Source organism: Spodoptera frugiperda, chromosome 24 (genome assembly GCF_023101765.2).
Source record: "Spodoptera frugiperda isolate SF20-4 chromosome 24, AGI-APGP_CSIRO_Sfru_2.0, whole genome shotgun sequence".
NCBI classification, from domain to species: domain Eukaryota; kingdom Metazoa; phylum Arthropoda; class Insecta; order Lepidoptera; family Noctuidae; genus Spodoptera; species Spodoptera frugiperda.
Genome location: NC_064235.1, coordinates 1,219,685 through 1,244,013, shown reverse-complemented (window position 1 = coordinate 1,244,013; position 24,329 = coordinate 1,219,685). Strand labels below are relative to the sequence as shown.

At 38.9% G+C, this 24,329-nt stretch overlaps 1 protein-coding gene across 1 annotated transcript in view; it reads right to left on the bottom strand.

Annotated features, from left to right (window-relative positions):
• The window catches only part of LOC118278376 (uncharacterized), a 73,269-nt gene that overhangs the window by 14,663 nt on the left and 34,277 nt on the right, over positions 1–24,329 (bottom strand). Inside the window, exons 12-18 of the mRNA XM_050703358.1 lie at positions 13,313–13,512; positions 12,451–12,519; positions 11,576–11,646; positions 10,782–10,914; positions 9,908–9,977; positions 9,250–9,427; positions 7,672–7,788 (exon numbers count right to left, since the gene is read on the bottom strand). Of these exons, the coding sequence (XP_050559315.1) occupies positions 7,672–7,788; positions 9,250–9,427; positions 9,908–9,977; positions 10,782–10,914; positions 11,576–11,646; positions 12,451–12,519; positions 13,313–13,512 (838 nt within the window). The remainder of the gene's footprint in view (positions 1–7,671; positions 7,789–9,249; positions 9,428–9,907; positions 9,978–10,781; positions 10,915–11,575; positions 11,647–12,450; positions 12,520–13,312; positions 13,513–24,329) is intronic.

The window sequence follows — 24,329 nt, the reverse complement described above, 5'->3', positions numbered from 1 at the left end:
CTATTATAAATGTTACACAATGTTGTATAACGTTATATAACTGCTGTGTGGGAGCACCTTTACAAGAATATCGAAGGCTATGTAAATTAGATCTAAGCGACACATTACAAGCTGCTAACGCTGCCTAGCCCCCTAGAACACTGGACCATCTGGGCATGCATATTGTGCTGACACATGTACAAGTTGTTGTGGAAAACCGTCTGGGAACACCCTGTATTATAATTAGATTAGTCCTTTAAAAGGCCAATGTTTATTTTTAACATTTTAATTATCATACTAAATTTTTCTGATTATTATTTAAGCATTATTTTTAACACCCTGTATGTGGAATTTATATTTTTAACGACATTAATTCTTATTCGTGTTATTCTTTGAAGTAAAATTAGTAAAAAAGAATTATATTTTTTTAATAAATACTATTTCTGTATTTCTAATTAATACTATTTAACAATAATTTATTTACTTTAAAAATAATAATATGTATTTGTTTTACAAAACTACCCACATGTCAAATATTCAACTTTTTGCGGGTAGTTCGAAAAAATCTATTTCGAAAAAGGGGTCGTTTCCCATTAGACAGTTGTGACGTAACATGAAGAAGTATTAATTATAACTAGAGACAAACCAAGCGCTGTGGGGTCTTACGCTTACATTTATAACTTCTAGGTATTGGGATCGGATCTGGGTCATATTTTTTTTTAATTTTATGGACTTAAAACATGTGTTGTTGCTAAGCAGTAAGGTTGAAAACGGTTCTATTGTATTGTATTGTGAACCTGATTGAAAAAGGCTAACCTATGGAGTTTCTTGCTCGTTCTTCTCCATAGGAATCTACACTTTGGAACGAGCAAATAGAGCAACTAGAGGACTGACTGATATTGTGTTTTCTGTATTGTAATATTTGATTTGACTTTCTAAAATGCGCTCACGGTCTATTTGAAAGAAATAATTTTGACTTTATACCTATCCTGTATTATATGCCAATAAATACAGTAGTTTTTAACTAGTCAAATTCAATACTTTTATCGAAATATTAAAAACATACTTTTCTACGAATTTTGTAGGAGATCGCAACTTATATTTGCCTTCTAGTATTTTAAAAACTTATTATAAAAATTAACACATTAAACGCTATGGGGAGCAAAAGCGACCAGCGCTAGCGGAAGATTTCCCTTAAACAGTTTTCTATTGGCAGTCAAGACTTAAATAGTCAATAATTGCAAATACTTTAAGCCTTCCTATCAATTACCGTACCATTCTCAAACAACATTTTACTATTACACATAAAATCCAATTTCACATAAAAATAACGCTATCCAGATCCTTATCCCATTACCTAAATAGAAAAGTAATCAGACTGAACACTATAGTAAGAGTTATCGAGACGAACCGGCAAGCTGTCGGACCATAGACCATAGAACTTAAGAGTAGTACCAAAACCATAGACACGTAGCTGATGTACAGATACAATACTAAAAAAAAATTGTAAATTCCTGGGTTGTTTGGTTAAGATGTAATATGATTTATGAGAACGCTAATCCTTAGATTCGAATTCTGAAGAAAACATTATATTTTTTCAATATATAAAAAAAAAATAGTAAATTGATTTAGATGTAATATGATTTATGAGAATGCTATCCTATTATTTTGAGTGGGGAATCACTAAAAATCATCTAATGACTTCTCCCGCTATGAGCGAGGCGAGAGTGAGTGTCAGACTCTTACTGACTAAAATCCACCCCGTTCCTACTCCTGCTTTTCAAGCCGAAGCCCCGGTAAACCCGCTAGGTAGTCCGCAGCTTCGGATCGGCATCAGCCCTACTGGGCCCCAGCCCAGTTGGCCATATAACATAATTAGCTTTTCCTTGGAAGCCCAAACATAAATCTATATTGTTGTATGATTTTGTTAACTATAAACTAATCTTCAAAAGACTTTAGAGGAGACTCGCAAATTATAATAATGCGAAAAACAGAAAAACTGAGATTTTCACCTTTTATCCCCGAAGTGTGTAGGCAGAGGTGCCCATTACAGCACGTAATACTGCTATACAATGTACACCCACTTTACACCATTTGTGTCAAAGTACCATGTAATAGGGGGTGTGCCTATTGCAATATACTGGACACAATTCCACACCCGTGTTACTACTGAGAAATTTTCGAAAACCGAAAAGAAGCCCCGTCATTCTTTGCCCGACCTGGGAATCGAACCAGAGACCAGTTGTACGGCAGTCGCACTTGCGATCACTCGACCAATGAGGCCACACTTCTTGCTACACAAAAGTAAAAAATACCTAAATCGCATAAACAAATCACGATTAACACCGAAACCAACCAACTTTTCTTCAACAAATACATACTAACTATAGGGTTGTCTGCCTGTACATCAGCTGAACGTATCATAAAACTAAGTATACAGTGGTATAAGCAGGTATCGCAGGCACCACGCGGAGACAAATCGTGCCCACATGACGATTAGACCAATGTTAGATCACATTACCATAGTCCTTTATCTATACTAATATTTATACTAATATTATAAAGCTGAAGAGTTTGTTTGTTTGAACGCGTTAATCTCCGGAACTACTGATTTGAATTGAATAATTATTTTTGTGTTGGGTAGTCCATTTATCAAGGAAGGCTATAGGTAATTAAACATCACAATATGACTAATAGAAGCCAAGCAGAGCGGGTGAAACCGCGCGGAAGGAGCTAGTCAAATATATGGGGGAAAAATAGGGAGGTAAACGAGTAGGCGGATCAGTATCCTTAGTACGAGTTTGGTTTACGTTAAACGAAAACGAAACGAGAGCGCGTTCGGCGTTTTCATTGGACGGCGCAAATGAACCAACCAATTATTTTATTCTTCTAGTAAAAGTTGCTTTGGGAAAGTTGTTTGTAATCAGTAATTATTATTAAAAGATTTTGTTGTATGTTAATATATCTCTATAAAATACTTTTTTATAGAATAGATGGAGCAATGGTGATATATTATGCATGTATTATACATATAAACCTTCCTCTTGAGAGTGATCTCTATGTATTAAAAAAACCGCATCATAATCCGTTGCGTAGTTTTAAAGATTTAAGCATACAAAGGGACATAGGGACAAAGAAAGCGACTTTGTTTTATTTATGGGGCGGGGCAGACATGTCACCTGATGGTAAGCGATCAGCGCTGCCCAACGACATTTTTACATAGAAAAATACAGACAGACTATACATAGCTAGCTGTGTGTGACATAGTGGGAGGGGGAGGAGCGAGGAACACCCTCTCCTCGGAATCTGAGTATGTTTCGGCATTTCTTATCAGAGTAGTCTGCCTCATCTAGTTATTTCAAAGATTGACGTGTAAAAGTGTTATTTTGTAACCAACTTGCAGAAATAAATATCATTCGTTTACCCGATGGATTTTTACTGTTTTTATTTTATTGGTGATGTGATAAAACATTAGTTTTCGGACTAATATGGTGTTAGATACATGCACGCGCCATTTTGTTAGAACGAAGAAGAAACCGACACTCCGATACGACCAGGATTATAATTATGTTATTAACAAAATATTTTCAAAATATACAAGTATTTGGTTGGTTATGCATCCCCTTCAATTTATGCTAAACATTTATTGTACATATTATATTACTGTTTTTTTTTCGTAGATACGCATTTACTCAGGTGGTTCGATGTGGTGACTTGACTAATTTCAAGCCGCGTTTGGGGCTCATAATTATGTCAAGAGCTTAGTTGGCTGCGCGACGCCGACCCTCGTTTGTTGGCAGTCGCGAATATTGCTCATAACTATTTATTTATTTTAACGTAAAATAGTATAACATTACAGTCGTTAAACTAAAGCGCTATACATTATAAGCCCCTAACGTAGCTTGAAATTAATCGAGTAACCTTGCCAAATATGCACACCGTAATTAATGTATTAAAGATTTTTATATCATAAATGTTAAAACTAATATTAGACCAATTGAATGGTTAGTAATATTATATTTAAAAGCGCATTACAAATGACCAAAATGAGTTATTATAACATGATTGAACTTTATTATTAAGCCCAAAATGATTTTTAAATGTGTTTATAGCACTTGCGCTAACTTGCGCAAATTTAAGCGCAACATTTAGCTAATTGGAGGGGTAACAAACACCAGTAACAGTTAAATTTAACTAGCAAACTTACAGTTAGGTTAACTGAGACATAAGCAGGATCGTATCGGAGCAACCAAACCCTATAGCTTTAAGGAACATGGCAGCATCGTACAAAATTTTGATAAAAATTAAGATTTTTTTCTAAAGAAACCTGTTTATTGCGCATTTATCTGATGATTTCGGTAATTTTAGCTCAAAACCAAGTAACTTTTACTTAAAAAAATTGTATATTTCTATTAAATTCGGTAATTTTAGCCCTTATTTGCTTTAAAAACCAAAAAAATTGACGATTTTAAGGCATTTTCAACAGATTTCTTTCGAAAAAAAACCAAAATTTTCATACAAAAATCACGTTTTTAGCCACATTGTTTGTTGCGCAAAACGCGTACACGATTGATACGGGTTGTTTATTGTACCTGGTAGCGCAGGTGTGGCAATGGCGGCAGGACGGCGGCGCCCCAGAGCTCGGGCGCTCCAACGCCGGCCGCGGTCACCTACGTCCGACCCACCTCAGCATTGCACGGGATTCGAATCGAACTTACATGATAGTGGTATCATCATACCATATTATAATTAATATTCCAAAATATATAAAGATAGAAGATATATGTATAAAGAAAATAGTTGCTGGGGATTCACGGGTAGAATCATGTATGATTCTGACACTGACCAAAATTTCGCAAAAAAATCATCACCCCTTAAAACACAGAAGGACTAAGCAGAGATGCAAAAAGAAAATTTCAGTACCATTAGTACGAATTTGCGTTGAACGAAAACGAAACGAGAGGGCATCCGGCGCTGTGATTGGTTGGTTCATTGGAACCGGCCAATCACAGCACCGAACGCGCTCTCGTTTCGTTCTCATTCGACGTAAAGCAAACTCGTACTAAGGGTACAGGAATGATAAACATTATTTAAGATATTTTCCTCTATAAAAACTTCTTAATAATGGAAAGATTGTTACCCCATTCAAATGAGTAGAAATGTCAAGGTATCAATCTTCAAAACCCATTATAAAAACTAGATATGATAATACCATAAATTTCAAAGCAAATCTTAACTAGTTCGATTCGAATACCGCCATAACTTAAAAACTAAGATTTATAAACTATCATACTTATAATTTTATATTATCATATAACAATACGATACCTATATAGTGAGCCTGTCTTCATATAATCATATGCAATGCCCAGAATAACATATATATGAATGATATAAAAATATTATATCTTAAAATAGATTTTTGAGTCAATTTTTTCTTTAAATGTATCATTTTAACCATAGAGCAATTAGTGGAAGATGACTAACTTTTATTTCAATGTCCGTCTTGTAGATAATTTTTATACATTACACACGTATTTTTTATTTTCCGACGGAACAAAATACTTTCGAAGATATATCGATTTGAAATATCGCGTGACGTCAATTCTAGGTACGTTTTATACGTGGAAATAACGTATGTATTAGCTCGCACACCTAAACTTTGGATTCATTTTATCTAGGTATTCTTATCTTAAACGACAAAATACGTGTCTAATATTTTTCATTACCTAACTGACGGACTAAATAGATTCTTAATTTTCATACCCCGTCATCATCCCTAATTTATAATTATCTATGAAATAGTAATTTTTATTACAATATTTCATAGATAATACAATTAAAATGACATACAATTAAAAGAAAAATTGCCCCAAAAATCCTATATAGGCGATGAAATTTCCAAACTACCTTATTTAATATATATTTTACTTAATATAAGTAGTTTAGAAATACCATCACATAACACGAGTATCTCTACTAAGAGTTTTTAGCAATAGTATTTGTCAATATATAAGTTTTTAAACTGACACGGTCATTAGAACTTAAAACGGTATATTTACCATGTTTATTAATCAGTTCATCCGTGATAATGGCGCTTGCAACAGTGCCGAAATATCGGAAACTTACGCCCGAATACTCAAACGCTACTTAATTTTAAGTTGTACTTAAATATCGTGCTATCTCTGTCATTTTATAAAGAATTGATAGTGACAGTACTACATTTGAGAGCGTCTTAAAATTGAGTAGCGTTTGAGTATTCGGGCATTATATGTAGACATAAATAAACATGGTAAATATCCCGTTTTAAGTTCTAATATTATTTGTAGAGACGACGTAATTTTTTGTATGACAAATTTTAGTCAAACAGGTAGAGGCGTTGTAAAATTTGCCATAGAAAAAATTTACGTCGTCGCTAGCGACTACCGACAAATACTATTGCTTCAAACTCATGATAGAGGTACTGAAAGGTTTTATTTCATAAAATGCCTAAGAAAATGTAGTTTTTTTATGTGTTTGACTGTGTGTTGGGTCAAAAGATTTGGTGACAAACATTGGCCCAAAGTGTTTAGTATGTGTGTGTGTTGGTAACAAATGTTTGTACAAATATTGGTGTTTGTAATGTGAACACTAGCTCGTCTGATTCGTACCTAGTAATACGTTTAGGCGTTGTTTTAAACGAAATCGCTTATTACTTAATTATTAACTGAAAGAAATTGTATTTATTATTATTTCGATCGGTTTTAGAGGGACACGGCGCGAAGATGTTTGTTCAAATCAAATCAAATTGTTTATTCTTTTAAGTAGTAGTTATTAATAAATATTTGTTTAAGTAGTCGTTTTAAAAACGATAATGTCTAATAGGATTTTTTTAAGTCACATTGGCTGACAAATGTGGTCAAAAAGTTGAAAATTATAACAGTTTTTTTATGAAAATTTGAAGGCTTTAATCCTATCGTTGGAAGCAAATAGCAATAGAACTCTTAATGCGAATTCGGTGTCGACAAAACCAATAACAAATAATGGTGTTAAGTTAAATTGAATAGAATTAATCACTCGTGTCTTCAGATATAAAGTAAGGAAATACCTTGCCAATACACGAAAACCTAGCCAATACGGTAGTTTCCTACTAATCAAATGCAATACTTTTATCGAAATGTCAAAAACGATCATTTTCTATGAATTTTGTGGGAGATCACTACTTATGGCGTTATTATATTTATGCGTCAAATATCTTAGGTAAGCTCCTATTCTCGAAAAAATCAAAAAGTTAGTTTATCGTCGTCTTCCTATTAATATATAATCGTTAATTAATACGAAACTACGACTATTTTGGGATATTTTGCTATATTGAAATGTCAAAATAACTTACTTTTGACCTAGGAAACCACCCAATAGTATAACATCAACATCATTTGACATTTTATAAATATATAACATATTTCAAAACAGCTATTACAAATTCTTCTTTTTAGAAGAGTATAAAAATGAGAATTCTACTAATATTTTAAACAGAATTTTATATTTATAATACCACGAGATTGTTTCGGAAGAATTTTGAACAACCCTTAATATCACAACTCCTATCCAAAATATATTAATAATACACGTATCATAATATTTCGACAACCGCTCGCGACCGTGTCCCTACAACATAATTCTGCCGGCCCCAGTGCGGCGTGTATAGTATACCTGCGTGCGCTGCGCGTGGTCGCGCGCGTGCGGCGCGTGCTGCGCGTGCTGCGCGTGTTGCGCGTGGTGCCAGCCCACGCCGCCCAGCGCGCCCAGACGGGTGCCGCGGACTGACATCTGGAAAGGTAGTGTAGAGATTTAAGTAACGGTAAAACGGGGTGAATAGAATCAATTTTTTTACATATTAGGATTATTAGTTTGTTTTTATATTTTTGGTTTGAATAACGCATTTTTTGATTTTAATATTGAATTCATAAAAAAATATTTAAATGGTGTAAACAGTTTTAATTTACGTGAAAACACAACAAAATGTTGTTCCTATTCACCCCCGATTTGTTTCTATTCACCCCGTTTTACGGTACTTCTTAAATGGGACAAGCCCGCCACAACCTCCCATACCGCTACAACTCCTGTGCACCAGGATCTACAGTAGATACAACCATGAAAACAGCGGAACACTGAAGTCCGGCGCATCCCAGGGACATGAATGACTGTCTTGGACCCCGCAACGAAATAAATCAGAAGATATTATTAGAGGAGAAGAAAAAGAAAGAGATATAAGTACTAGGTACTATGATTTCTATAACCATATCGTTTAAAGTGTGAGAGATGCTTCGGCACTGCTGAGCTGGCTCGACCGGAGTTATACCACGGTCGACCAGAAAACCGACGTGAAACAACGCTGCGTTGTGTGAGTGAGGTTACCGAAGGCCCAATTACCCCTTCCCAATCGTGCTTACCATCAGCTGATCCGTCAGCTCTACTGAATGTAAGAGAATCTTATGTAAGCCAGCACTACGTATCTTTTTAATTGAAACAAAAAATAATTACATAAATGTTGACTCAATATTTAACTATACCTAATTTACGTAGGACCTAATAAAGTACCCTGAGGAACACCACACATTTTTTCTAGATTGTTCGACGTAAATATATTTTATTGTAATAATATGAAAACGCAAACGAGTACTGAAATCAAATATAATTTGTACCTTAGAAATTGAATTGCTTTATATCCAATTATTAACAAAATATAGTGATTAACGTAATCGAAGGCTTATTAAAAGTCATAACAATAATCACCACGTCTTTTAATTTATTTTATGGTATAAGGTTAGTATGGTGGTTTTTATGGTGTAAGGTGGTAAATGGTATGGTATAATTGTTACTGACATACATAAATGAATCCATCTAATTATTTTAGGTAGGTCTCTTTATTATATTTATCAGCCCCACTGAATCCACCGCATCCCACAGCCCTCCCCCAATAACTACACATCACGAGATTGAAGGCAACTTGCATTCAGTAACTCCCTAAAGTCTCTTCATCTATAGAGTTTCTTGCTCGTTCTTCTCCATAGAAATCTACACTTTGGAACGAGCAAACTAGAGGATTGACCGACAGACAGACGTTATCAATATTATTATATTTGCTTTGACGTTCAAAAGTCCCTTCCTGGTCTATTTGAAATAAATAATTTTGACTTTGACTTTGACATCAATACCAAAAATTGGGGCAACATCCATCTCTCCTTTCCATTTAGTAGATCAATTTTATAAGCTCTATCATTCACTTACCTGATTGATATCGAGTAACAGCGGCGTGTGATGCGGGTGTGCGTGATGCGTGTGATGCGTATGATGGGCGGGATGCGCGGGATGCGCGGGATGGGCGGGATGCGCGGGATGCGCGTGAGGCTCTATCAGCCTCTCCGCCCATGTGCCCGCACCGTTGTTCACGTATCGCATCCGCCGGCTGGAATATACACATATAGTTAGATAGATGATGATTAATGCTCTGTCCTATACAATACAATAGGATATCCTATTTGTGCTCTTTAAGCGGCTTTCCACCAGAGATGTGCTATGTAGCTAAGCTGTGAAACTATGTGACCGTTTCCACTGATACTAAGCTATGTAGCTGTGCGAGGTAGATGCGCAGTATCGATGCGATATGAGTATGCGACGTATCGATAGTAGGGAAGCCATCCATAGCTCGCATCCATAGCACGCATTCATAGCACGCATTCATAGCACGCATCCATCCATAGCACACATCCATAGCACGCATTCATAGCACGCATCCATCCATAGCACACATCCATAGCACGCATCCATTATGATCTATCCAAATATGATTGGTGGAAGCCAAACGTATTCACAGCAACGTAGCATAGCACATCTCTAGAGGAGAAATACTATTAATCCAGTGTGTAAATAACTGGAAGTTACTCACGGAGGTTGATAGTGATGTCTGGGCGTGCGTCGTTCGACGGCCGGCGCAGAAACTGACACGTTGCTCTCCCCTGTAATCGTAATCACCATACACATTAAATTGTGTACCTATCTTAATTTAGTTAGGTACTTTAAACATTGGACAGTTGTTATATGAATAGTCGTATATTAAAAACTCAATCAGTTATCATTAATAGTATTAGAACGTCGAAACAGGATATTTACAATGTTTATTTATGTGTATGAGTTTCCGATATTTCGGCACTGGCGCAAGCGCCAGAATCACGGATGAAGTGAGAACTGAGTTCATCCGTGATCATGGCGTATAGAAATAGAAAAATGTGGTTAATATCCCGTTTAGAGTTCTAATACTAGTGTTTGTGACCATGTCAGTTTAAAAACTCAATCAGTTATCATAGCTTAACGAGATCTATTCATAATATACGAACGAAACAAGATATTAGCCCTCTGATAGGTTGGTTTATTAGAGCAGACCAATCAGCGACCTTAGTACGAGTTTACTTTACGGCGAACAAAAACGAAACGTGAGAGCGTTCGGCGCTCTGATGGGCCGTGCTAATGAAATGAACCAACCATTCAGAGCGCCGAACGTAGTCTCATTCCGCTTCGACCTCTGAGGGCTTAGTACGAGTTTGCTTTAAGTAAAACAAAAACGAAACAAGAGCGTATTCGGCATTCTGATTGGCCGACGCGAATGAACCAACCATTCTGAATCTACATACACTCTCGTTTCTATCTCGTTACACGTAAGACAAACTCGTACTAGGCACTCTGATTTACTGACCATCAGGTGATCCGTCAGATAATTTGCCACCACCACCATAAAAAAAAATACAGTTTCCACTATAAATTACCTGACGACAGATGTCTGGAGATCCGCCTCCGCTTTCTACTGGGGCTGTCTCCAGCCTTTGAGGATAGCTCCCCGTCTGAGGAGCCTGCACCGCTCACCATGGACTCCACTGAACCTTCTAGGGGGTTGGTGTCCTAAAAAGGGGTAAACAAAATATGTGTTAGACTTCTCTTTCATTAGTGACAAGAGGTCTGGAAGGAAACACCTGAGAGAAATCCATACAATTTTCTGTGAACGAGAGTTCATGGGATATCCTAGTTAAAGAAAGAAAGAAAAGAAGAAAGAAAAAGCATTTATTTCTTATTTTCTGCTAAACAGGCCTCCACCTCAGCATTATGTTGAGTGCGGTAACAGTAACACTCAACGCTGACACAATAGTTAAAATGTTATTTTGTGTCCCATTTTAATAAAGCCCTGCCTGAGATAAATCCATACTAATTTCTTTGAATGAAAATTAAAATCTTATTCTTTTTAGAGCTGTGTATCTAATGTAAGACTTTAGGTCAATAAATTTTACTTGCAACCACTAGATTTTTACAGAACAGAAGATGTGTCAGGGTGACTTGGAATTCTCAAGGATCATTTTCACAGAATTTTGTCAAAAATTTGCTATGTTCCTTATTGTATTTCGCTGGCAGTCTAGGGTGACTGCCAGTTGCTTAAAGCCTAATCAGAAACAATAAAAAAATCTACAGTATCTACACAGGAGATTCTTTTGCTGACAACGAATGGAGTTTAATCTGGAGAAATAAAGTTAAATATCTATTGTGAGGTAATAATTGGAGGTGGACTTACCATATGGTGATGATGCATCATATGTGGAGGATCCGCTGACGGACCGGCGCCTCCTGGACTGACGCGCATCTCTGTAATTCAACATAATAAAATTATTATAACACAGGACATTCTAAAAACTTTTTTAGCGAGCTTTTCCATCAGAGAAGTGCTATGCTACGTTGCTGTGGATGCGTTTGGCTTCCACCAATCATATGCATTGGTGAAAATGGACTCAGTTAAGCTATGTTTTTTATATGGAAAGATACGTGCTATGGATGGCTTCCCTACTATCGATACATCGCATACTCGAGCTGCACATCTTCCTCGCACAACCACATAACTTAGTATCAGTGTAAACGGTCACATAGTTTCACAGCTTAGCTATTACGTCTTCGTAGTATAACTACATAGCACATCCCTGGTGAAAAAGCAACCCTCACTGTTTTGTTTCTCAAATCCACAACAATTTACGGATCACTTATAAAACTATTTTATATGAATATCTTCAGAACAGCACACCACATATACAGATGCTTCCAAAGCACCCTCCCTCCCAGTAAGTCTTTGACTGCCAATAGAATACTGTTGAAGGCAAATCCTCCGCTAACGTCGGTCACCGGTGACCACCACAGCGTTTAATGTGTTAATCGGTACCCTTAGCTTGCTTTACGTTTATAGTAAAAGAAACGAGTGTCTTCGGCGCTCTGATTGGTTGGTTTATTCTAGCCGGCTAACCAGAGCGCAGAACGCTCTCGTTCCGATTACTTTAAACGTTAAACAAACTCATACTAAGGGTACAGCAGTTATTCCAAAAGCAATTCTGTCACTAGAGTCTTAAAAGCCATGTTTGTGTGTTGAGGGTGGCATTGAGGGTGTGCAAGGAGTATCAGTACCTGTGCGGCGTCTTTCGGAGGGACCGGCGGCCCGACGCTCGGCGCGTCGAGACCCGCCTGCTCCGCCGCCTTCGGAACAATAGTTTATAGTTTATATACATTTTAAACTGGAGTGACGATATCCGCAAGGTGCGATGTGCGATTCGATGCGTAGAGCTGAAGATCGAGAGGAGAGGAGAGGCCTATGTCCAGCAGTGGACGAGAACAGGCTGATGATGATGATTTTAAGTGTGGGAGAGCCATGCTTCAGCACAAATGGGCGGCTCGACCGGAGTAATACCACGGCCTCATAGAAAACCGACGTGAAACAACGCTTGTGTTGTGTGAGTGAGGTTACCGGACGCCCAATTACCTTTCCAATCCCCGATTCCCCAACAACCCTTAAATTCCTAACGCCCAAAAGGCCGGCAACGTACTTGTAACACCTCTGGTATTTCAAGTGTCTATAGGCGGCGACGATTGATTACCATCAGGTGATACGTAGGCTAGTTTACCGGCGTGATCCATAAAAAAGGCAGAATGTGAATGTGAGGTAAGCAGAGATCTAATCATCGCCATCACCATCCTTCCCACTCCAAGACCTGATCATAGATACCTTAACGTTCATTACACTATGCACCAAGACACAGTGTTTAGAAGTTCATTGGAAGATACTTACTCACGTGGACTATTCGAGAAAAACTCTACTAGTTAGTTTTAAATAACACTGGGACTTATATCCATGAGCAGCTCAAGAGAGCACAAGAATTCTATTCCAGATTTTTTTTTTCAAATAATGAAGTAAGTCGCATTTTGAACTAAATTTTATACGATTTAAATATTTTATTTTATGGCAGCTATAGATAGCTGATCTTGTACCTACCTATACTTAGCGGTCTCGAATGCTGTTCATGGTGCATATGCTGTGGATGTTGGACGTGCTGTCCATGCGGCTGGTGCTGCACATGCTGGGGGTGGGAGTGGGGGTGGTGGTGGCGCACGTCGCGCTTCACCGGCGCCGGCGCAGGGGGCGGGGACGCCGCCACGCACGCCTCCTTCGGACTGCCTGCACTGCTGCCATCGCTGTAACAAGGATGGTGTTATGTTAGTTATGTATGATAGATGTTTAAAAATAGGCAAAGGAACATGTTCTTTTGGGTACGTCAAAATATGATGATATATAGTGGCATGCTTAAAAATAGGCAAAAGAATATGTTATTTTGGAGTACACTAATAATTAAAAAATAACTGACATAGACTGTTGATGACTTGGCGCTTAGAGGTATGTAAAAAAATCGTAACGCTTTTAATTGGCGTTCCGATTAGTAGAGATAAAGCAGAGGCCTACCGCCATGGGAGACAGGCGTGAAGTTATGCTATGTACATTTGAACGAAAAGTCACTTGCCTAATAAAAGGTGAAAGAAGTCCAATAGCCTGATATTCACCGACCTATTCAAAAAAATCCATGCAAATTTTCGTAACACAAATATAATATGCTTTTCCCGACCTGATGGAAACCCCTCAGTAGGCAGACACACATGTGACTATTCGATTAAGAACTTTGTCTGGAACAAAGCAACACTTGTTCATAATAAAGCGTGACGGGGATGACGTCACGTTACACTACGCTGTTGACAAGCCTTTGTTCAGCTCACGCAAGATTTACTGGTGCTAGACAAAGAGTGGAGAGTTGATAACTCATAACTATGTACAAGTCTCATATAAGTCTTCAATCCATATCTACAAGTCTGATATAAGTCAGTCACTTAAGTCGGTTAAAATCAGACGAGACCCAGTAGGGCTGATGCCTGATCCGGAGTTGCGGACAACCTAGCAGGTTAACCGGGGCTCCGGCTCGAAAAGCAGGAGTAGGAACGGGGTGGTTTTTAGTCAGTAAGAGTCTGACACTATCTGTCACCTCGCCCAAGGCGGCAGAAGTCGTTCGATGATTTTCCCATCACAAAAAAAAACTAAAGTCGGTTAATTCTTAATCATAACATGACAATGACAAGAAACTATCAACAACCTCAAGAAATAGCGTAATTATTAGTGGTCAAGATAGCGGGCGAGGTTATGGCCTCGTATCGGGGCAAGATGTGAAACAACCACCCTGTTTATTTAGTTAGTAAGAGTCTGACGCTCCCTCCTGCCTCACCTAAGTCGAGAGGAGTCTAAGTGTGGGAGAGCCATGCTTCGGCACGAATGGGCCGGCTCGACCGGAGTGATACCAGAGCTTCACAGAAAATAGACGTGAAACAACGCTTGCGTTGTGTAAGTGTGGTTACCGGATCCTCCCAATCCCCGATTCCCCAACAACCCTTAAAATCCTAACCCCTAAAAGGCCGGCAACGCACTTGTAACGCTTCTCGTGTATCCATGGGCGGCGGCGATAGCTTATCATCAAGTGATCCGTCTATTCATTTACCGGATTATACAATAAAAAAGTTATTCGATACTCTCCCATCATCACAAAAACGAAGATAATAATTTATGGAAACTGCCTGTAAGCAAGTGCGTAGTAACTTGGTTGCAACACAAAGCACTCGTCCCCCACTCGCACGTTGTAAACCATGACGGGATGACGTCACGATACACTACGCCGTTGACATGGCTTTGTTCAGCTCACGCGAGATTTACTGGCACTGGACAAAGGTGAGATAAGGAGTAAAGAACTGATAACGGGGTTTGTGTAGGTATAGGAGTTGTGAAATGAGAAACTTGGTGTTTATAGTGTATTATTATAAAAAAAATAAGTCGGGTTTTTCTTCCTGACGCTATAATTCCAAAACGCACGAATCGATTTGCACGGTTTTGCATTCGTTGGAAAGGTCTCTGGCTCCGTGAGGTTTATGGCACAGAAAACTCAAGAGAAAAGCAAGAAAATAGGGAAAATCATTGGTGGCGAAACGGAGTTCGCCGGGTTTGCTAGTGTATTCTATAAAATACTGACTGTCCTGGAGACTTGCAACATTGTATTGTGGTGTGAAGGTCACGAAGGCACTACAATCATCCAATGACCTCTCCCGCCTTGCGCGAGAGGAGAGGGGGTGTCAGACTCTTACAGACTAAAAACCACCTCGTTCCTACTCCTGCTTTTCGAGCCGGAGCCCCGGTAAACCCGCTAGATAGTCCGCAGCTCAATGCATTAGGGCGTGGATTCGAAACCCACCAACAGCAAGTACCAATGCCACTCAATAGGCTGTTGATGTTTCGGAGCTGCGGACTACCTCGGGTTTACCGGGGCTCCGGCTCGAAAAGCAGGAGAAGGAACGGGGTGGTTTTTAGTCAGTAAGAGTCTGACACTCCCTCAAGTCATTGGATGATATTCCCCCTCAAAAAAAAAAAATGGCTGTTGATGTTAGACTAGTGTTATATAGCTTGTGTGAAACACGTGTAGCCTTCAAGCTCGCGTCGCATGCACGGCTGAGTCGAGTCGAGCCGTGACGTCATGCGACACGTCACGCCTCTTTGTTTGATGGGTGATTTTCTTGTCGTAGAGTATGATGAGTTGAAATGTGAATTTACGGGTTACATAATATACTTAGTTAATTCAAGCTTTTTTAATATCCGAAGGGGTAGGTAGAGATACAAAAATAGAAAAGTTCGGAATAGGTTCATACGCATACCATACAGACACATAACTAAGTGCCGAAAATTGGGGTGTTAGTTAGGTTCATTGATTTTAATAATATCTATGTACTAAACCTAATTAAGTATATCCAACGGTTCCGCACAGTTTATAACTGGACTTTCAGCCTCCTCTACAAATAGGATAACTTGCTGTAATCTCCACGCTTGGTAAGAGGATTGGAGATCGCATTTTATGGTATAAGCCGGTAAACGAGTAGACAGATTACCTTATGGTAAAAAATCACTGTCGCCTATGCACACCTAAAACGCCAGAGGCGTTACAAGTGCCTCTTAAGGTTTAGGTTATTTCAGGCTAAGAATTTAAGGGTTGTTGGGGATCCGAGGATTGGGAAGATTAAGAAGGGGGAGGGGGTAATTGCTCACACTCACTCACACAATGCAAGCGTATTTTTATGCCGTTTTTCTGTAAATATCACTCCTGTCAAGCCGGCCCAGCAGTGCATAAGCATAAAATCTTATAATACCAACAAGAAGAGTATCACTGGTAACAAATGCACTCTGCCGTCCCCAGTATTGAGCTACAACTCATGTCGTTATATTATATCTACGTAGCCTCACCCAGCCAGCTCGAAGTGACCAGTGCAGCGGCTTTCACTGTCATGCTTTCCATTACGCCACACAGCGGACCAGAAACGCAGTGTTATGTAAATTGTGAACTAAAAAAGATGGCTAAAATATGATTGTGTAACACGGTGGACGATTTAAGTCTTTGACTGCCAATAGAAAACTGTCGAAGGCAAATCCTCCGCTAACGTCGGTCACCGGTGACCACCACGGCGTTCAATGTGTTTAAAATAATTTCGAATGTTTTCATAAAGCCATTAGCTTCTGCTGGAAACAGACTCAGGTATGCTATGTTTTTATATGAATTCTTGCTATAGATGTGTGCTATGGATGGCTTTCCTATTATCGATACATCGCATACTCGAGTTGCACATCTTCCTCACACAGCTGAGCACAAACTTAGTATCAATGAAAACTGTCACATAGTTTCACAGCTTAGCTATTACATCTTATATCTACATAACACATTTCTGGTGGAAAAGCACTCTAAAGCCGGGCAGGCAACATTTGTTTCTTACAAGCCAATTTTCTGTGAAGCCGTGGTATCACTCCGGTCGAGCTGGCCCAATCGTGCCAAAGCATGGCTCCCACATAAAAATCTATGGGTTTCTCAATAACTACTATTTATAAATACATTATTTTAAATTACATCACCTCTATAATTACAATAATTAAAAGCTGGTTTAACCGTAACCACATCATTCTGTTAATTCACATTATTTCCTCGTGATAACCAAAAATATATTCCCACAATGGAAACCGTAGTTACTATTTTATGTTATATATGCAGTTATTTTGTACATAGTTCACTAGTTACTAAGGAATTTTAATATAGTAACTTTCCGCACGTGATCAAAGGACCCTTTTCCTTTAAGCTTATTAATCCAACGTAACTAGTAAATTCCCAAATCCCCCAAAAGGCCAGCAACAATGCTTGTAGTTCCTCTAATGTTGCAGGTATGAGCTGCGGACTACCTAGCGGGTTTATCGGGGCACCGGCTCGAAAAGCAGTAGTAAGAACAGGGTGGTTTTTAGTCAGACTCTGACACTCCCTCTCACGTCGACAAGATGGGAGAAATCATTGAAAACTTTCAATGATTCATTCATGAGCATCAGTAGAGTAGTCTGGAAATGTGCCCGGCTATATGGCAATAGGCTCACCCCCTACTACAAGAGACTTAAAACATAAATCGTGAAAAGTGGGTGTACATTGTAGAGCGGCATTACGTGCCGTAATGTGCACCTCTGTCTACCTCTTTGGGGATAAAAGGAAGACAAAGAGACCCCCTTTCCTCGACAGTCGTATTTGCGGTCCCTCGACCAACGAATAGTTAGTTATCACGTCAAAAACAATAGTAAGACTGCTGTAAGTGACTCAAGGTCTTTCTAAGTCAACCTCGGAGCGGCCATGGTCATAAACAACTGCCTTGTGCAGAACGCAGACTCCAATGGACCAACTAATATTATAAATAACCAACAGTTTGTTTATTTGTTTGTCAGGGTGCCATCCGAAAACCAAGAGGTCTTACTCTAATTCAACGAAAAAGGAAGTTTCGTCCGAAACTTCGCAGATTTCATACTACAATACCATTTATTGCGAACTTTTGTGAACTGTGGTTTAGATTTGATATTAAAAATACAACGATATTTTAAGTAATTTTATTTTGAAAATTAATAAAACCTACTAATGCTTGTGGCCGAAGATTAAACGAAACTTCGCATTCGAGAACCGGAGTAGACCTAAAGCGTTGGGCTCATACGCTTAACACAATGCTGAGATGGAGGCCTTTTAACGTGGGCATGTGCAAATAACTTTTTTTTTTTGAGGAGAAAAGTCATCCAATGACTTCTCCCGCCGTGGCAGGCTCAGGACATATGTCCTGATGTGTAGTGAGCGTGAACTAGCTGTGATAATTACAAAGAAGGACCACAGCCAAAACTGCGTTTAAAAACTAGTTTTAGATTTAAATCATCAAAAGACAATAGTTAGTACAAGTGTTGTATTCGACTGAAGGTCTTTGAAACTCGACCTCGCGGCGGCCAGGGTCACACACATTTTGTGCGGACGCAGACTCCAATGAGAGATACAATCTAAGATAAATATGCGCGTAAGGCTGAACGTAAACAAATGCGTGTAGTAAATGTTTCCTGTGCCAAAAAATACTTTATTTATTTGTATTTTGTTTATTTGGACTCCCAACAAAGGATACTACATGCTTTTTTTTGGAGGGGGTAAAATCATCCAATGACTTCTCCCGCCTTGGGCGAGGCGAGAGGGAGTGTCAGATTCTTACTGACTAAAAACCACCCCGTTCCTACTCCTGCTTTTCGCCCCGGTAAACCCGTTTGGTAGTCCGCAGCTCCGGATCAACGCTTACATGCTACTATACAATTTACTATAATTTAACTATATGGTCTTGTGATTTTTCAATTAATGGGAATCACATCCTGCGAATTAAATATATAATTTGTTATAACTGTGTGTACGTTTACAGTGTAAGTATATCATCTTTCAGGTAAAAAGCTATTGAATGGTATTTAATTAGAAATTAATAAAGTGGTAAAGTGAAACTTATATCTTGCTGATCACGACATAGTTTGCGTTTGCCATGAGCCCCTTTTACATAACACCGTTTGCCTCCCATGGACACCCGAAACACCAGAGCGTAACAAGTGCGTTGCCGGTCTTTTAGGGGTAAGGAATTTGTGAAATGTTGGGGGTTCGGGGATTAGTGAGATAAGGAAGGGTGGTAATTGGGCCTCACCTCACCTAACGTCACTAACACAACGCAAGCGTTGTTTCACGTCGGTTTTCAGTGAGGTTTGCCGTGGTATCACTCCGGTCGAGCCGCATGGCTCTCCCACGCGCATTATCTGCCTTTATACCAAAATACCAATTCTGATCTCAAAATTGAACTCATTAAAGCCCCAATGCACTGGGCTTGCTGCTTTCTGCACCAATTTAGCTTACATAACGAGTTCGGCATAACAAGTTAGTACCGTTCGCTTTTTGCCGAAATAAGCTCATGAAAGTTGCATTTTTTAGGGTACCGAGAGAAGGGTTCCTTCAGATCAATAAACTGCAAGACGTGGAGTCTTGCGAGACTACATATGGACTACTTCTACAAAAAACTAACGATGGACTTTCTTGCTCGTTCTTCTCCATTCGAAGCTACACTTTGGAACGAGCACCTAGCTTCACTGACGGACAAGTCAATCTGACGTTTCAAAAGTGCCTAATTTAGGACTAATTGAAATAAATACTTTGACTTTAAGTTTACGCCTAAGGTGTGGCGAGAAGGAGAGTCTGTAAGAGTCTGACACACAGTCAGATTCTTACAGACTAAATAAAAACCACCCCGTTCTTGCTTTTCAAGCCGTAGCCCCGGTAAAGCTGCTAGGTAGCCCGCAGCTCCGGATCAGGCGTCACGTCAGCCGTACTGGGCCCTATCTGTGGTGGTCTGAGCCCGGTAACCCTTGCTGTTTATGATTCGTCTCTCATAAAACAAGTTAGGTAATTTCGCAATAAGTACGGTACCTTACACCGGAGCGTGGATCAAACTTGACGAGTTTTTATAGGGAACCCGTTTACCACCGCTTTCCTGTTCCTTCGCTCAAGGGTCGATGATTGTGTACTTTCGAAAAATACATACTACAGGGGCCTCCGGTTCTCGAATGCGAAGTTTCGTTTAATCGGCCGTAGGTTTTATTGATTTACTAATAGAATTACTTGAAATAACGTTTTATTTTTAATTTCATATCAAAATCTATTTATTTATCTTCATTTCATTCATTCATTTTTGTTCACAAAAGTTCGCAATAAATAGAATTGTAGTATGCAATCTGCGAAGTTTCGGACGAAATTTCGTTTTTCGTTGAATTAGAGCCCCCAGATCAAGTTATACAGGACCAGTATAACTCGAACTCGCTTTGTATGACCAGTCTGTACAGTCGACGGTTATTTTATAGTGGATTTTTAAAAAAAAAAGAGTAACGAATGGAGTTTCTTACTCGTTCTTCTCCATTCGAAGCTACACTTTGGAACGAGCGCCTAGCTTAACTGACAGACAGACTAACGGACAATTCAATTTGACGTTTCAAAAGTGCCTAATTTAGGATAAATTAAAATAAATGCTTTGACTTCGATTACTAAATTTCGAGTTACTAGCGACCCGCCCCAGCTTCGCATGGGTGCAATGGTGATATATTATACATGTATTATACATATAAACCATCCTCTTGAATCAATCTATCTATTAAAAAAACCGCATCAAAATCCGTTGCGTAGTTTTAAAGATTTAAGCGTACAAAGGGACATAGGGACAGAGAAAGCGACTTTGTTTTATACTATGTAGTGATACGACCACTTTACCGTGGCCTGGCTTTGTATGACCTGTCTACACTTTCGAAGATCAGTTTATACTGGTTTCATTACTACAGAAAGAGTTATACATCACCATTTTATCTTGGCCTCGCCTTGCAGGATCTGTCTGTATATTAGACGGTCAGTTTACAGTGGTAATGTGTAACTTGATGTGGAGTATTCAGTTTATATATAAGACGTTATGTGTGTAACTTCATGTGATTTCATGTGTTCAGTTTACATAAGACTGGAGAATGGTAGAAAGGTAAATAAGGAGTTTTTTGAAAGGAACTGTTTTTGTGTAATATTAAATTGTAGGTCGAGTTCTTTCGGCATTTATTTGACTTATTAAAAAGTTGTTTTTGAGAATTTATATAGAACTAGCGGACCCGACAGACGTTGTCCTGTCTACACGTCTTTAATTTGAAAATTTTTTTAATAAGCTAAAACATTCTTGACCTTTTTGATGAAAATTATTATTCAAATGTTATGACAATATCTAACGTCATTAATATTTGACACTGCGATGGTAGCGCCGTCTGTCGGGTCCGATGTAAAACATTCCAAAATCAACAACTACTAATTAATTAAAAATGAATTAAAAAAACATTGTCCAGCGGACAAAATTGTGAATCTAAACCATTCTCAGATCCCCTTGAACACACACAAAAAAATTCATCAAAATCGGTCCAGTCGTTTAAGAGAAGTTCAGTGACATACACACGTACAGAAGAATTATATATATAAAGATAGACTACATGTAAAAATAACAGGTTGTTTTAACGACATTGACGGACAGACTGACAGACTATTCATTAGGTTTCATGTATTTCAAAAGTATGTATGTACCCATTTACGATTTAATTGGAATAAATGCTTTATTTTGTATAAGTTACGAGCAAATTAAAGGCAGTACAGTTTCATGCCTTGTTAAGGGGGGAAAATCATCCAATGGCTTCTCCCGCCTTGGGCGAGATGAGAGTTAGTTGTCAGACTCTGACTAAAAACCACCCCGTTCCTAATTACTCGTGCCATTCAAGCCGGAGCCCCAGTAAACCCACTAGGTAGTCCGCAGCTCCGAATCAGTTTACATGCCTACGACACTACATAAGAGAAAAACCTAGGTGCGGAACCATATTTTTTAAGGAAAAATAACTGTATTACTCCTAAAAAGCCCTTAAAAACACACACATTACACGTATAAGTGTGTATAAACACACATCTAAACTACAGACATCCTCCTAACAACTCATCAAAGACCTCACCTAACCGAAATAAGTCCTCCGAGAGGTACAAAAGCATAGTTTCCTCTCAAATATGCACTCTCCGCCAATTCTCGAACCGAACCTCCTCAGAGAACCAACCCTCTAAATACTCATTTCGAAACTCAAACGGTCAACGACCTTGCCTGTTTTCGGGACCTAATCTCACCCTTTGTAATGCCATAATCACTTCTATTCGTATAAGAATAAAGCATCATATCGCTCAACGCACTGCAATACTGCTATTTCGCACAAAAACCCTGCCATGCTAATGTGGACTCTATCCCAACGGCGAAAAGTTCCCCATTCTTATGATAATCACGTGTGAATAATGAAAAATAGTACATTATTGTTGCAGTGCAATTTAGCAAATATAAATTTTAACATGTTAGAAATAAGGTATAAATTCGCGTGTGCGGTACAGAGTTTGCGTTCGTTGACAAAGTTTGACATAAATAGCGAAATTCGTGAACGCTTGCCGTCTCTTTTCCTAGTAGGGTGATGTTGTGTGAGGGAGTGAGAGGGAGCGATGGTAGGAAACTGCGGAGGTTTTCATTTTTATCTCTTTTCGTATGGAATACAAAGGGGACTTTCGAAGAGATCTTTTGCGCCTTCACTGTACTGCGTATTACTTTTAAAAACCTTGGGCATGTATGCATATAACACGCATTCTGTACTGTAAGGGTGTAAACATAGGTGCACAATTGTACAATAATAACTAGTATACTGTCTATGTACAAAATGATTTTTTATGGTATAAGCCAGTAAACGAGCAGACGGATCACCTAATGGTAAGCGATCGCCGCCGCCCATGGACACTTGAAACACCAGAGGCGTCGGCGATCGCCGGCCATTTGGGGGTTAGGAATTTAAGGGTTGTTGGGAATTGAGGAAGATAAGGAAGTGGGGATAATTGGTCCTCCGTTAACATGTGCCAGTAGGAAAAGTATCAATTTCGTAACTACCTATAGTTATTTTATTGTAATCAGTATTGTGTTTTTATCATTACATTGATAAATTATCTAATTACTATAGCCGACAGACTTCCGTAGTTGTTATCGTTGGGTGATATTGAAAATACTAATGATGTCATTGACCCTATCATTTTTTTATTGATAACGAATCTAGTTTTTAAAGATAACTTTCGTGAGACATACTAAATTAATTATCATAAAAGTAACGTCACGCCTTTTACCCCAGAAGGGGTAGGCAGAGGTGCACATTAAGGCACGTAATGCCGCTATACAATGTATATCCACTTTTTACCAATTGTTTTATAAGTCTTATGTAATAGACAATAGGCTCACCCTATTGTCATATACCGGACACAATTCCTAAACCCAACTCCTTGCCCAACCCAAATTTCTCAGTAGTACTGAGAATTTTTCGATAAACCGAAAAAAAACCAGTAATACTTTGCCCGACACGGGAATCGAACCCAACGAGGCAGTCAAATGTAAAATAATTATTGTGTTCAATGTTATTTTCGTCAGCCACTTTGACATGACCCCCTAGACAGGCGCGCTGGGGGCCAAGCTCGGAGGGGCCCAATTGGCAATTACCATACCACCCTTCAAGTGTGGGAGAGCCATGCTTCGGCACGAATTAACCGGCTCCACCGAAGTGATACCAAGGGCTTACAGAAATCCGACGTGGCATAACGCTTGCGTTGTGTTTCGTTGTATGAGTGAGTTTACCGGAGGCCCAATCCCCGATTCCCCAACAATCCTTAAATTCCTAACCTCCAAAAGGCCGGCAACGCACTTGTAACGCCTCTGTTGTTTCAAGAGTCCATGGGCAGCGGCATTGCTTACCATCATCATATAGGGATCAGGTGATCCGTCTGCCCATTTACCGACTTATACCATAAAACAAAAGTTCAGTGCAGCTATGGACAGTAATAAAATGTTGATGATGACGAAAAGCTCTGTATAAGAGAAAATCTTTGTCAAATATTTTTTTGAATGTTTAATACCACTCAGCCCACCTACCACCGCCGATCACATCAACCGTGACGTTTCTAAAACGTAACATAGTATGAACTTGAAACGAATAGCTT